Genomic DNA, 15,323 nt, shown 5'->3' with positions numbered 1-15,323 from the left:
AAAAACTGAAATTTATCACATTTAAGAGGCTGAAGCGGCTCTATTGTTGCAGCTCTACAACATAGTGATCTAACAGACAGTGATGCTGCTATAGTAAGTAATTGTTGACAATATCTTGCAGAATCCAAATATTCAATACAACCTGTGAACAATGGAAAAACATGCATAAAATAATGATGATAATAAAAAATAACAATAATAATAATAAATAAACAAAAATAAAATAATGAAAAAATTACTGCATTTGATATGATGATGCAGTCATTAACAAGAGTCTACAGCCATGCTAGCAGCCCTTTGAGGCTGTACTTCACAATAATAATACTAGCACGTTCATGTTTAGCAGGAATAATGTTATCTATGTTCACTGTGTTAATTAATTTTAAGGTATTTTGTTATAAAGTAAAGAATTTGATTTTTTTTACCAACAGATCATGATGCTGAATAAAAATGTGGGAGATTAAAGTCAATTACAACCAGATTTCACAGCAATCCATCTATTAGTTGTGGAGATATTTCAATAAAGAACGAGAACGAGTCTACACTGTTGTGGCACTTGTGGAAAAGTCAGAAGATTCACTTAAGTCATTATAATATACTGTCAGCTAGGGCCTCAAGTGGAGGCAGAACACCAGCTCACTCATCAAGAGGGCTCAGAGTAGAGGATACACTTCCTGGGGCAGTTCAACCTGACAAAGTCAATGATAATGCACTTCTATACCACCATCATTGAGTCCATTCTGACTTCCTCCATCACCACCTGGTACACTGCTGCAACTACCAAGGACAGGGTAAGACTGCAACGTTTCATAATCTGACACACCTCAAGAACCTGCATGCCTTCAGGGCACTGAGGTGAGCAGGAAAGATCATGGCTGACCATATATATTATAATGATTCCTTAATTTTGTGTATAATGCAAATACTGTAAAAAATCATACTATTAACATACAAATAATGTATTATATAAAAAAAGCAATTATAGTCTGCTTACAGTCTAAAACCTTCATCCACTTAATGCAGTCCATTCTGCTGACCTAAGAATTTCCTCTTTTCCAGCCATACCTTGGTTTACTTTCCCACCTCATTACTTCCTCAAGTCCTCTCCCATTCCACTTTCCCTTTTTACATTTTTTTTAACTTTTTTTCTTTACATCAATTCAACCAGCTCTTCTTTCCTTATCTCTCCAATTTCCTCCAACTGTTTTGCTCTGCCACAATTTTCACCTTTTTTTGATTGTCTCATCTTTCTTTCAACATGTTTTCATTTTCCTATCTCTCCAACCGCTTTCCTCTCCTTTGCTTTTTCCTTAAAGCTTATCAGAAGATGCCAAAACCACTGCAGATTGGCACTTTCTTTCCTATCTCAGCAGAAAAAAATTAAGAACTAATAGTGAAATTATTAAATTACAATTTAATATTCTGGGAATCATTTTATTGCCCATTGATGTGTTTCTGAATATATGTGTGGGTGGCATAATAATTTCAAATTAGAAAATAAATATGCAAGCTACAATGCAAAGGCACAGCAAAAAAAGTAAGGTTGGTACATTTAATCAAGACTTCACAGCCGACAGCCAGAAGGATTTTATGATTTTAATGATGTTACCATTCTAATATTTTCCTTCCAGTCAGTGCTAGAAAGACACTGTGGTGAGCCATCTCAAAAATGTTGTCTTTTATTGTCTAATGCATTATTGCTTCTGTCAAGAAACATCATCATAATAATTCTCCTGTTATTAGGCCATTTTATTCTACAGTGAAGTTTCATAGTATATCACACACTCATGCAGCAGTGGAGGTTTTAATTGTAAATACCAAATCTCACATATCATAATGTAGACCAACTGATGCCGACCAACAATATGTAGTATCCTTGTGTACTTTATGTCTGCTTTGAAGCCTGATTGTTAAATGAGGACAAGATAGGCTAGACTGTGGTTACTTGAGTCTACCAGGGGTTGAAACTTGTCTGACTATTATAGTTGCATGATCGACAGTTTGCTTGTTTCAAGCTTTGCTGATATTTTTTTGTTAGATGTGCAGTCTGTGACACCCGCTTGGAATATTATATTTGAACAAAGACTGCTTTGAATATATCTCTGCTTGTTCCTATTGTACACAGAGATTGAATCAGCTCAAAATGGATTAAAATGGATTAATGGATTAATAGGTGATCAATCAATGTGAGAGTGGAGCAAGACTCATCTGTTTTTCCCAGCACTCTGAATTTATATTATGTAAGTTTATAACATGGACATGGAAAATACTCTTTTTAAAAAAAAATGGTTTGCAAGTTTCTGTGAATTGTATGTTGGGACACCTCAGTCGGTTTGCAACATACTCTCCGTGGTGTCTTGTCGTCACTGTGAAGTTGCCAGGCAACTGGCAGAGAATCCAGAAAGTTACTGTGCCCAGCCAAGAAATTGTCAACCAAGAAATTGTCATAACCACGACTCACTTGTTGTTTACTTTAAACAAACAAGATATAACATGTTATTTAGTGAGCTTTAGGGGTGTTGGTAGGGGGATTTTGCATTCTCTGCCTGGGGTCAGTTTCTACCTGTTTGGGGTTTTTGTGCTAAGCTAACCACCATGACTGTAACTTCATATTTACTGAGTACATGTTGATCATTTCATCTAACTCTCGATGGGTACAGAGAATGATTTCACCCTCATGCCATTCTCTCGTCCAGCAAACACCTTCATGCAAACATACATGTATAGATGATAATATTCTTTTATACATTCATGGTTGTTGAGGGCTTCCTCTCTGCCTTGGATCAAGCTTTGGTTCAGTAATTGACAGGAAACGTCTTCCTTGTCTTTTTCTTCAACTTCCAGCTGACTGGCAAAATAGTTAAATCAAGAGCACAAATTATTAAATTGGGAGGATGAATTACTGAATAGAGATCACAAATTACATAACTGAGAGCAGGAATTACTAAATAGAGAGCACACATTTCTAAATTGAGAATACAGATTACTAAATCGAGGGCAAAGATTTGTTTTACTTTTCTCCATTGTATCTGCTAGATATGCAAGGTAGACTGAAAATAAAACACACAAGATGGGAAGAGTAAACAGATATGGAAAGTTATGAGACTAAAGATTGACACACAGACAGAAATCCTAGCCAAAATGAAGTTGCTGCTTTAACTCCTAATGAGAACAGTAATTTGTCACCTAGCTTCCAATTTTGAGACAACTCATTCACTTGGATATTACTTTCTCCTATACTGAGCTCCCGCCAAAGGCAACAAACACCAGATTCATTTGAAATTTCAGCTGCTCCCTGCTCTCTGGTATAAGCTGCTCTCTGGTATAAGCACCTTCAGAAAGCAATTACAATACTCATACCACTATTTCCATCACAAAAGTTAGAAAATGTCTCCCTTATACATGCACACACATAGACACATAATGAGATCCAATTAATCAGTTGTTTGGCTATTCGCCATTAATGGCATTGTTATTCATGAAAAAACTGTGCTGGCACAAGACATGCATTTCCAATACAAATAAATATTGCTGCACACACAAAACATACAACAATAATACATATTTTCTTCACCATTTAATCCATAAGTAGTTTTCTTGATGACACTGACATCACAAGTGCTTGTTATCCTCCTGATGGAGCCACAGATCCTCTTTGACTCTTTTCAAAGCTCATTAGCAGTGATTTTTAAAAAAAATAACATTAATTAAACAATCAAAGCTGAGTTCCCAGCAAGTGATCATAAAATTATGATCACTTAAAGAAGAAATACTCAGCTTTTTCTCCTTAAAAAAAATTATATTCAGTTATGATGTTGGATATTTATATTGAATATTGGTCCAAGATCCAAAATTCTTCCTGCAAGTCAAAAGCCCAGGCTTCAATTGGCTCTGAATGCTTCATGACGTTTTTTTCTTCTCTTGGTAAGGTAGGAAATAAAATAACCTAACATAACATAACCGTCCGTTACATAGCTTTGGTTGCAAAGTTTGTTGTTTCCGTTTTCCACTCTCATATTTTGGCTCCAGCACAAAAGAAGTTGACATTCCAATTACAGAACAAGAAAAGGTAGTGAAGTCTTATAGTTTGTGTCATGGGTTGTTGATGTAGCCTCCAGAAGCTAACCAACCAGAACAGAATGCGCTCTGTGGGAGGGGGGGGGGGGGGGGGGGTCTTTAAAGAAACAGGAAATGAAATGCCTGTCTTAGACAGAGGTTGAACTGAGGGGCTGCATAAAGGGTCATTATAAGATGAATAGGGTTTTTTTCAACTGTAAATCATATTTCAGTGGAGTCCCAGATTTAAAATATAGATCTGTAAATACATCCCCTTGACACATTAATTTGGCCCCCTGGTGGCAGCACAACAAGCTGTCTAGATAACACACAGATTATCTATGGTGCCATGCCATTGGTCTGACAGCCCATTATTCCAAAACCTGAATAGTTAAAAGAACATCCCATTGGACCGAAAGCCATAGTCTGATGCCTGTTATCCAAAAACAAAAGCCCAGGAGGTCAATATACACCAAGACATTAAGGGCAAAAGACAACAGAGGTATTCTAATAGGAACGCCTAATAATGAGTAGATGTTCACCTATAAACTCTGCTCTGTCAAATTTAAAAATATGCTATTGCTAATGAAGGTTTTTGAAGTCATTTAAAATGTAAATTAACTTATCAAACAGACTTTTCACAGTGAGGCAAACTCTCAGTGGGCAGTGGCCTTTTGTTTTTGGGACAACATGCTGTTGGACTATCGGCTTTCAGTCCAAACGGAACGTTTTTGAACTACTGAGGTTTTGGAATAATGAGGCTTCAGACCAATGAGCATTTCCCTTATCCATAGCCCCGTTTCCACTAAGGATGTTCCTGGTAAAATTTAGGAGGCAGAAACTTTGCAGGACACTCGGTCCTCTAAGCCGCTTTGTCTCCATTGCGGAGTAGGACCGTAATAGGACCCACCTGACTCTGACAGTGACGTCACTGAGGCGATGCGCCAAAAGAACAGCAAAGAAAACGACAATGAGGAGGTAAACGTGGAAGGAGCTGAGGTGGCAGCAGATTTTTAGAGCTTTTTCGCTGAATATAACTGTCTGCTGGAAATTGTACTGATTAGAGCATTGCAAATGAATCAAAACAATGAAGTTGTTGGCCAGAAACCAGAATGATAAGCTGAAGGATGATATTTAGCTCTGTGGAACTGAAAGGGATTGTAGAGTCAGGTGTTAATTCTCTGTAGGTTTGTCACCATAAGCAAGTAGTCTTACATTACACATACTCATTTGATCCATTGTTAATATCACACCATGCACTGATTAAACAGTCACCTCAGGTTAAGAGCGATGAAGATATGAGTTTCCATAGATCTACTACAGAGACTCGGTCAAATAAAGTGCATCACGCAGGAAGGTAATGGCATGCCCATTAAGAGATTTGGAGTTGTTTGGGTATGTAGAGTTGAAAGTTTTCTCTTGGCTTTACGTTGTCAGAAACAGATGGAGCCAGAGACTGTGTTTACCTTGGTCTCTCAGCTTTGATATGCAGATAGGAAGTTCACAGAGAATGAATGATGCTGTAGTCTGGGTTTGCTGCGTTAGAGGCCAGAGTAAACACAGTCCTTAATGGACAGGAGAGGGGCATAGTGGCTCAGATATAGCTAAGAAAATGTATTGATTTCCTCATTTCTAAGTCTACTTTACCTGAATTTGAGGTCATGAGTTTGTACTTTTCCAATTGAATCAATCCTGAGTCTTGAGAAACCAGAGGTTGTCAGTGAGCAAGCTAAGTATGGTCAATTTCTGGAGAACATACTGTAGAGTGGTCAAGGGAAAAAAGAGAAAGGAAAAAGCAAACTGACCAACTTTATTGTGGGACTCGAAAGATAATTGTTTATTTGCTTCTTCACCATGCAACTGGCCTAATAAAAGGAGATACTTTTTGTTTGGTCGATATCAACTCTACAAAAATATACAGGGGTGTTAGCTGCAAAAACTGATATTCAAAAGGTCTTGTTCAGACCAAAATATTTGAATATAGAAGATTTTTTTCAGCTATTGAGTGTAATCACTTAGCCTTCTGGTGTTTTTTTGGTCTTGTCTGCATCTTTATTCTGATTCAAACCCAATTCCAAAAGACATCCCTATTAGCTTCCCCGACAGCTCACTGCCTCCTTTTGAATATGATGGTGTGACGAAAGGATGTGGAACAAATAGCATTAGCACTATGATGTTGCCTTATCTAGGTCATGATATAACCAGCCTATCTGTGAGTAATCCTCTTGTGGCTGACACTGAATGAAAGGAATAGAATAATAAAGCACTCGATTGAGATGTCAAAACAGTCTGGCAGAATGCTATCGGGGTGGAAAGCAGGGTTTGATAAGCGCTGATGCCTTTGTTTAGGCAGCTGGGAGGGAAAGATGGACGTGTTAGCGCAAAGCTGTGCTCATATTTGGGAGCGCTGGGGTTTTCCCTATTCTCTCATTCTCTCTCACTCACTCTCTCTCTCTTTCTCTCTCTCTCTCTCTCGCTCTCTCCCCCTCTTTTGCTCTTTCCCCATGCTGCCTCTCAGACAGCTTTGATCACAGTACCCTTTGAAGCAGTGTTCCAAAATGAAAACGAGGAGAAAGCAGAAGTCATCGCAAGTTCATGCCTAAACTTCCTGCAACTACTTGCAAAGTGCACATTTTAATCACAGTATAAGCCCTGTTCTGCAAAACCTATGGAAATTATTGATGAGAGTAAATAATTGGCCATAAATCATTCATTACAAGGCAATAATGCATTCTTGCAACTGGTCACCTCTCCTAACCTGAAGTTATTGAGTTCGACGATGCCATTTGGGAATGCTGCAGATGAAGATGCTGTAGATACATAGATAAAATGTCAATTCTGAACCCAACAATAACTACTGCACAGCAAAACAACACAGCAGAACAGTACATCTACTGTAGTTTCCTTGGCTCAGGAGAGTACAACAATAATTCAGAAAAAGGTGAATCTTAAAGGAACAGCCATTTTGGGGAATAGGCTTGTTTGCTTGGGTCAGATGATAAGATCAATATCAGATTCATGTCTGTACATCCAGCGCAGAGTTAACTCTGGGAAATGTTTAGCCAACACAAAGACTGGACGCAGGGGGAAACTGCTGGTCTAGCTCTGTCAAAAGTGAAAATGTCTAATGCTTCTAAAGTTTTATTTGCTACAGATTGGTCACTGTTGTAAGGTATTTCTAGGTAATTGTGTGCAACTTTGTATCACAAGGCTCTGCTGCACTCTCATAAATTACCATTAATGCAATTATGGTAGTTGCCCATGCATAATTGAACTGAGTTTTTGACTCATTATTTAAATTTCATGATTGTGCTTGATTACATTTATCTGTAGTTGTTTGTATTTCAACTTGATGTGTGCTGCTTTAATTACCAGTTTTTAGTAGGTTGCTAGTTCAGTATTATATAAGTTTAGTGCTGAAATGATTTCTCAATTAATTGAATTCTGACAATTGACAGAAAACTAGACAGGAACTATTTTTTTAATCAATTCATTTTCAATTCATTTTCATATTCAATGGTTCAAGCTTCTCACCCGTTAGCATTTTCTACTTTTCTTCATCTTATGTGATGTAAAACTAAATATCTTCGGGTTTGGGGCTAATTGAAGATGTCGCCATTTTATAGACTGAACAATTTATTAATGAATCAAGAGAAGAACTGGCAGAATCCTCAATAATGTAAATAATCCTTTGTTGCAGTCATATGTTTAAGAGGAAACTATGATATTTACTTCTAAGCCACAACTGTTGCTTTGTAATCAGTAAGTGATTGATTATTCATGTGTTAAACAGTATTTCTGGAAACAGATGTACAGTATATAAATTCACATGCAGTATTATTTTGCAGTATTCAAATGTTTAGAGTTGCTGTGTTACGATTCCCCTTCAAAATGTTCATCTTTATCTGGTGAGTCTGTGGTCTCTGCAAGGAGCTGCAATATGTAGGCCTACTGTCATTGTCAATATTGTACTTACAAATCCCAGTAGTTTTACAGTGTTAAAAGCCAATAGTCACAAATTCCAGTGAGACGATGCTGAGAAATCAGCATAAAACATCCTGCAAAATATTTAGTGGGGTGATAGGATGATATCTATTGTGAGATCATTTGTTGACGATAAGGATTTTTGCCATACTGTATAAGTTATACAGTATATACATCTCTTTCCATTGTTGCAAATCAATAAGCAGTCATATATATTCATGTATGGTTATTTCATCCATAAATAACTGATTTATCAGAAAATGGATTATATCACAATATATATTATAATAGAAGATTTGATTCCTACTGTCCATTCTGGTCATCAATTTGAATTTGTTGGTAAGAGAATACTGTATACAGTATGTATGATTACCCACTATGCTCACCAACAAATAGACAAACACACATTATTTTCAGTGCCAAGTGGGTTAATGCTACATGAGTTATTGACCTATTCATTGCAGTGCCTGTCAAGAGTCCCTTGACACTGTTGCAACTACAGTACAAATGAGAGCTAGCGACTACAGCCAGTCAAAGGGGATGGATAGTGAGTATAGATGTAGGACATAGTATAGCCTTTATATGAGGGATGTCATGAGAGTGCTGCTCTTAAGCTGCCAGTCTCATCAGTAATCTCTCCTGATAGGCTTCTGTGTTGTTTAACTACATATTTGAGAGCAAGAGTGAGCGAGAGAAAAGATAAATAAAAAGTAGATAAAAGAGAAGCAGATAAAAGAAATATTACACCCGAGGAGCAAATGAAGGAGATATTAGAGCCTGCCCTACATATCAGCTGTACTAATGACTGCTGGAGTTCTCGTTGTAATAACCTGAGTTACCTCATCACCACAGGGGTAATACATGAATTTCACCCCAACCAGCTGAGACTTTTGTAAGGGCTTGTGTCCATTCTCCTTTGTTGAACACCAGTGTCTTTTTTTAGAATTGTTCCCAATGAGGAGTATAGAAGCCGAAATGTTTAGTTAGTTTAGTAAGTAAAAGACATGAGGTGCAATTAAGTGATGTAAAACTGATCTTTTTTTTTTTGTTTGTTTGCGCTCTGTGTCACCTTGGGCGACTGCTCATGTCAAAATCCGCTACTGGCAGGAAAGTCCAACAATGTGTAGACAATGCAGGAATATGACAGCAGCAGGAAGACTCGTACTATTTGAGCACTGCATGTTTTACTGAGATACTAATGTACATGATTCATTGATTAAGAAGGATTTGGAAGGGATACATCCAACATTTTACAAGTTGATGTATTTACAGTTCATATTTCCTTGCATTTGAAATGTATGTGGATAAATTAAAATGCATAAAATGTAATTTATGGGAATGCGTGACTATCATTGTTGGTTACTACAAGTAGTAACCACATACCTTTAGTTGTCTTTAGATACTCTTCCAAGATGAAAGTTTGTGTGGTAATCTCGAGGCAGTTAGGTGGAGCTACACAGTGTTTTGATCTCTTTATTTTTTTTCCTCACTTATGATTCTCACTTGAATTTGATTCAGTAATCTTACTGTAAATGGACAGTTGTTTTCTACCCAATTGTTTTTGTGGCGGAGTAAACAGGTGAACTTTACCAAGTGGTCCTGTGGATAAGGATGAGAGGAATCGTTGGAGTGTCAGGCTAAGGGAAAAAAATATAACTTGGTTTTGATTATTCTGTAAACACTTAAACCAAAGTAATGCTGCTCATGGTCTTGAATTAAAGCAACATTCAAGATTTTTGCAATTAAGCTGCAGTTCAAATGAATGCCGAACCGTGAGGGTGATCCGTACAGACCATGGATCAACTATATGCTGTTACAATACTACACAAAACAGATGATGGCAGAAGGAAACTTGGCAAGGACATCAAGGTGGTTTTAGAGAAGACAATAAACTCTAAGTCCCAGCACACATATAGCAGGTCTACATTATTAACATCGACCACTAAATTGCTAAATGCCCAAGTAGACCCGGATAACAATGTGGTCAATATGTCATCATCTTTCTCAGAATGAAGGCAGTAATATAAAAAATAAAATCTCTAAGGCAGAAGTTGGCCATAGAAAAGGTAGACACAGCAACATAAAGGCACTGCCAAACAATCTTCCATCCACATAACCTACTGTAACATAAACTTGGAGAAAGTCTCCCTGTGAAAAACAAAAGAAAAGTCAAAGAAAAGAGTGAAGTTAACAGATTTGGTCAACAAGCAAGTTAGGTATTTACTGCATCTGCTCTATGGAAACATAAAAGAACGACAAACAAGCAACATCAAAAATACAAACTGTCTCACTGGACGCAAACAGCAAGCCTTTTGTTTATTGCACAGGAGAGTAACGCAGCCCCACTGTCTACAGAAAACTCAAGAGCTGGCCACACAAAGAAACGACTGACTTCCTGAGAAGCAACAGTCTGGGTTCTGTGTTTTGCATGTCTGAAAATTGAGTAGCGATTGCAAAGTTCAATGTCAAGAATGCTTTTGTTTGCATACCACAGTGCTGTGCATGAACATTTAAGACTTATGAGAAAAAACAGCATAAGAAAGTTGCGAACATCAAGTACCCTTGTACGAATGAATGAAACTTTTGGTGTCACTGGGGCCGGTAAGGAGGTTTGTATCTTTGAATTGTTCCACTGTGTATCAAGGCACATATGATTTTTTGGATCCCGATAGCTCAGTTGCTTTTGCTACAGAGAACTAACTTAATGTGAATGGACGGTTGTTGTGAACAATGGGGAATTGCATAATGACTGCATTATATACAGTAGCCTGGATGTCAACCAGTGTATCAAACTTAGAGGTGTTTTCACAACAAAATAATCCTGGTAAACCGATGATAATATCCCCCACCAAGAGGATATTAGTAGCTGGCCTCACCTACAAGAGGTGAAACTTCCCACTATCCAAGCAGAGGTGAGATTATTCATAGCAGTACATGTTCCCAAGGCAATGGAGTCACTACAAGTGGTCAGAGGCATGGACAATGGACCATATGCAGTGATAACAATATTAGACTGTAAGGTAAATGGACCACTCAGAGGTGGAAGCGATATCATACAGACAAACAAATTGACAGAAGTCACTGTAAATCGAATCTCGTCAGCCAAGCTAGAGGAGCTCAGGCAACTGTACTTCAAGCAAGACTTTCTGTAGTTCAAGCAGAACAGGACTAAAAGTCATGCTGGAAGGATTCTCATGATGGCTAAACTGTGTCAAAGATTATGGAGGGAACAGTGTGTTACCTGTAAAAATAAACTACACAGAACTGATGGCAAGAAACTAATGATGGATCCTGTCCTACAATCCTCCATTTAAAGAGTTGGCGTTGACTACTTCAGCCTATTCCTGGTGAAAAGAGGGAGAGCAAGTAAAGAGTTACAGTGTCATCATGTCTTGTATGTCATATGTCTCACTATATACAGTAGCTCGCCACAAGCTATTTATCTAGGCTAAAATCCTAGATAGCGTCACAGTGTTGGTGCAACTTTTGGATGAGGAAGGTCTCCTTGCCTTGTTGTGTTAAGCTGAGGCAATCAGTTCTATAGGTGAAAATTGCAAATAAAAACTACTTGAGGAACACGTATAGGAAAGAGAGAAAGCTGAGAGAAGAAGAAAAACAAAAAACCCATGCACAGTGTCCTTTGTTTGTTTGTTCTTGGTTTTTCCTCATTTGCTCATTACTCCAGTACCCCGCCAGCACTTTTCTGCCAGAGAAAAATGTTATATAGACACACATCCTAAGAGTGCAAAATGTAATAAGTAAGAGTGGGTGCACTTCCATTGTAATCATGCCGTGTGGTTTAATTTAGCACCTGCCTTAATTACAAGAGTTTGAGGCTCGTAAATGAAAGAGAGGGTTCGAGAAGTTTTTTTCAGAAAAGAAGAGATGCAAGCTAAATTAGAAGTGAAACTAACAAATGATGGCAATTAGCCAGCTAGCCCCCAGTCTATCGTCACAGTCTAATTGAGAAACCAGGCCAAAGTCTATCTGGAGCAACTCAACAGTTTCTTTAACTCTTCGCCCAATCTGTTTCTCTGACAATGGGGAACATTTACCCAACACTGACACAAATAATTAGAATGGAAGAATCCCAAAAATGAATGTGAACTGTTTGCATATATCTGCTAGTGTGACATTTATCAAGGAAACAGCAGGCGTGTAAACACCAGTAAACCAAAAGCAGCTTGATATTACAAGCAATGACTTTCCTATTTGAAGAGCATAATTGACAGAGTCCAGAGAGGTCCTCATGAGAATCAAAGTAATGATTTAAAATGTCAGAAAACTCTTGGGGACATAAGCTAATCTCCTCACATTGTTTAGGATCTCATTGCATAAAAGGACGGTGATGAGAGACAGCAAGAGTGAGGATAAAAGGGGAGGAATAAACATAGAGGAAATAGAGAGGCAAGGAAGAGAAGGAAGGGGGAGTAAGTAGAGAGTAAATAAAGAGGACAAGAGAGGATGATGAGGGGAGGCGGAGCTGAAAAGAGATGAAGAGTGATGTGGATGGAATGGATCAGACAAGAATGCAGGATCTGAGAACGAGAGGAGGGCATAGCAGTTCTCCGCTCTTGCAGATGATGGTGGAAGGCTCGTGAGATCTGTTAATGTGATGCAATATCTTCTCTTCTCTTCTCTTCTCTTCTCTGCCATTACTGTCTGTTACTTACAAAATGTGTTTGCATATGCAACTTCAGCACGCTGTTGGTGACTATTTCTGTTCTAAAATTAGCACACACATACACACACACTCAAACCAAACATATAAAACCACTTCTCACCCCGGCAGTAGCCATCCATCTCCTCGTGGCCAATACTACAGACGCAGCGACCCAGTGGTACCAACCAGTCCCCATCAGCACCACAGTACAATTTGGGTGTGTCCCTCTCTTCTGCGTTCTCCACACAGGCACCCCTAACTTCCACCAGAGAGGAGGAATCCATATGTGGCACAGTGTCAGGAAATGCCGCCAGGTTACGAAGAGTTGAAGGGCAGCGCTTGTAGAAAACCTTGTGAAAAACAGTAAAGTAGGACATTAAAGTACAGCCATACTTGTGCAAGAAATGAAAGTTTTTTGTTTTTGTAAGGGTTCATGTATAGTGTTTCATGTGAATGTAACCATTTGATGTACTGTACCAGAGTTAGTTTACAGCTTATTTTCATCTACAGACCCTTCAGCAGGTCACAATTGAAACATATAACAGCACACTAACAAACAGTTCAAACAGAAAAACAGTTCATGGGAGTGATTCATGTCTCACCACTCTGTTCACTGACCTTGACAGACACGAGAGCAATACAAGCTCCCACATCCTGGAAGGCCAAATAGAAACCCTTCTGTGTCACTGGCCCCACCTCCCTGACCTCAGTATTGAGGCGAAGAACACGGTCACCTAAATCTGTCTGTGTAAAACTCTCATCTGCTGCTATGGTGTCGACCTAAAACCAATCAAAAACATTTTATTAGCACAGTCTAGTGCTTTACTAAATGATACGAGTTTCTTTCTTTTCATGGTATGGATCTTATACTGACCTTTGCATAGTCAGTCGGACGAAAGCGTGTGGTTGCAGGGAGTTGCTCATCTGTCTGCAGGTAGAAGAGGTTAAAGGTTTCCTTACACGTGCCGGACACCCAAGGAATGGAGTTGCAGTCTCTCAGCGTGAAGCGCAGCTCCACATATACCTGAGATAAAATATAAAAAAATAGATGATAAATACAATGAGTACAAGCTCATTTCAAATCCCATTTCATAAAGCAGGGATATTAAAGATTTTACAGAGCATCTCTACAAATTGCCTGAAAGGAAGGTAATTAGAGTCTTTGGGAAGAAGCCTATTTGAGGTATAAATAATGTTATAACTATTTAAATCCTAATTTTTATCCACAGAGCTTATTGCTTAGATATAATTAAACAATCCAGTAGGTGATAACACCAAAATATTGAAACTGATTACACAAGCATAAAAAAAGGCTGCATAAAAGCAGCACCTAAAAACTGTTCAATAAGGCGCGCAGGTGGTAGAGTAGTTAGAGCGCATTCCATATACACAACCGACCCAGGTTCGAATCCCAGTTGGAAGTCCTTTGCTGCATGTCACACCCCCCTCTCTCTTCCATGTTTCCTGTCTGTCTACTGCTGAATAAAGGTGTCTATGCCAGACAAAATCTTTAAAAAAAAAAGAAAAAACTACTCAATGACATACAAAACGTTCTGCTATTTTAAACTGCTCAAGCAGGTCATTTGTAAAATCTAGTGGCATCAGTCTAGCAATTTTGGACTTTGACTTTGATGTTTTAACTGTTACAGTTACAGATGCAGCTCAGTTTCAGTGTAACCGTTGGCCATATTTGATTTGACATGGGTTGTATTGATTTTAATCACTATTTTACCCTTAGATAATGTCATTTTGTGTTAGTTTAGATGATGTTATTGTATTAGTCCTGATAAGTTACTATAATCACTTTCCCTCCAATGAGTTCATACTTTTAACTTTCTCTGAGTGACTGAACTATTCAGGCACCTTTGATAGCCATCCAGGATTATGACATATATGAAATGGAAATATGACACACTTATACTGTTAATTCACAGTATTGCTCTCATCATTCCCACTGACAACACAACACAAATTCTAAACAGGTAGAGCAGGTGTCTAAGGAAGTACTGGTGGTGTAATGTGGTTCAGACCCGCTGTGCAGCCTGTCGCTGGATCCATCCAGACCGCAGCCAGTTGTTCTGGTTTGCCTCCATTACATGGCAAACCTGGAAGGTGTGGATAGGTCTGTTCTGTTCATCCATCTCTGTGATAGCATCCCACTGTAAAAAAAAAAATGTAGGAAGCTGTTAAGTAAATTGGTGAATAATAGTTGCCATACATAATATTTACTTTAATGTGAAAGATGTTGTTGCTTCCATGTTGGCATGAGCAGGGATGGGCACAAATACATCACAATGTATTTCCAAATAAAATACCAAATACCCACCTTAAAAATGTATATAAATAAGCTACAAAATACAGCAGCCAAAAAATGTATCCAAATAAAATACTGTATTTTTGTATTTTCAAAATACTACAAAATACTTCTTTCCCCAAGGCAGTTTTTTAAACAACCTTTCTCTAATAACCTTTTTCATCTATCCCTTCACTTGTACACTACCTGGAAAAACATCTGAAAGCAAGAGACTCCTCCCATAATCAGTCAACAGATTAGATATGCTGACCCCTCATATTAGAGACATCCCAATATAAACCTCTGCTCTGAGAAATGTTTGCTAAC

The 15,323-nt window shown here is 38.2% G+C and overlaps 1 protein-coding gene across 2 annotated transcripts in view; it reads right to left on the bottom strand.

Moving 5' to 3' along the window:
* LOC128357180 (ephrin type-A receptor 6-like) overlaps nucleotides 1–14,859 on the bottom strand; it is a 41,747-nt gene extending 26,888 nt beyond the window's left edge. For both annotated transcript variants that reach the window (XM_053317441.1, XM_053317450.1), the window contains exons 1-4: nucleotides 14,734–14,859; nucleotides 13,578–13,727; nucleotides 13,322–13,483; nucleotides 12,825–13,053 (exon numbers count right to left, since the gene is read on the bottom strand). In XM_053317441.1, the coding sequence (XP_053173416.1) occupies nucleotides 12,825–13,053; nucleotides 13,322–13,483; nucleotides 13,578–13,727; nucleotides 14,734–14,844 (652 nt within the window). In that variant the 5' untranslated portion in view covers nucleotides 14,845–14,859. The remainder of the gene's footprint in view (nucleotides 1–12,824; nucleotides 13,054–13,321; nucleotides 13,484–13,577; nucleotides 13,728–14,733) is intronic.
* Between the last annotated feature and the right edge of the window lie 464 nt (nucleotides 14,860–15,323).

This window comes from Scomber japonicus, chromosome 1, assembly GCF_027409825.1.
Source record: "Scomber japonicus isolate fScoJap1 chromosome 1, fScoJap1.pri, whole genome shotgun sequence".
NCBI lineage: Eukaryota > Metazoa > Chordata > Actinopteri > Scombriformes > Scombridae > Scomber > Scomber japonicus.
The sequence above is the reverse complement of the archived record's forward strand: the minus strand, read 5'-3'. Positions and strand labels throughout refer to the sequence as shown.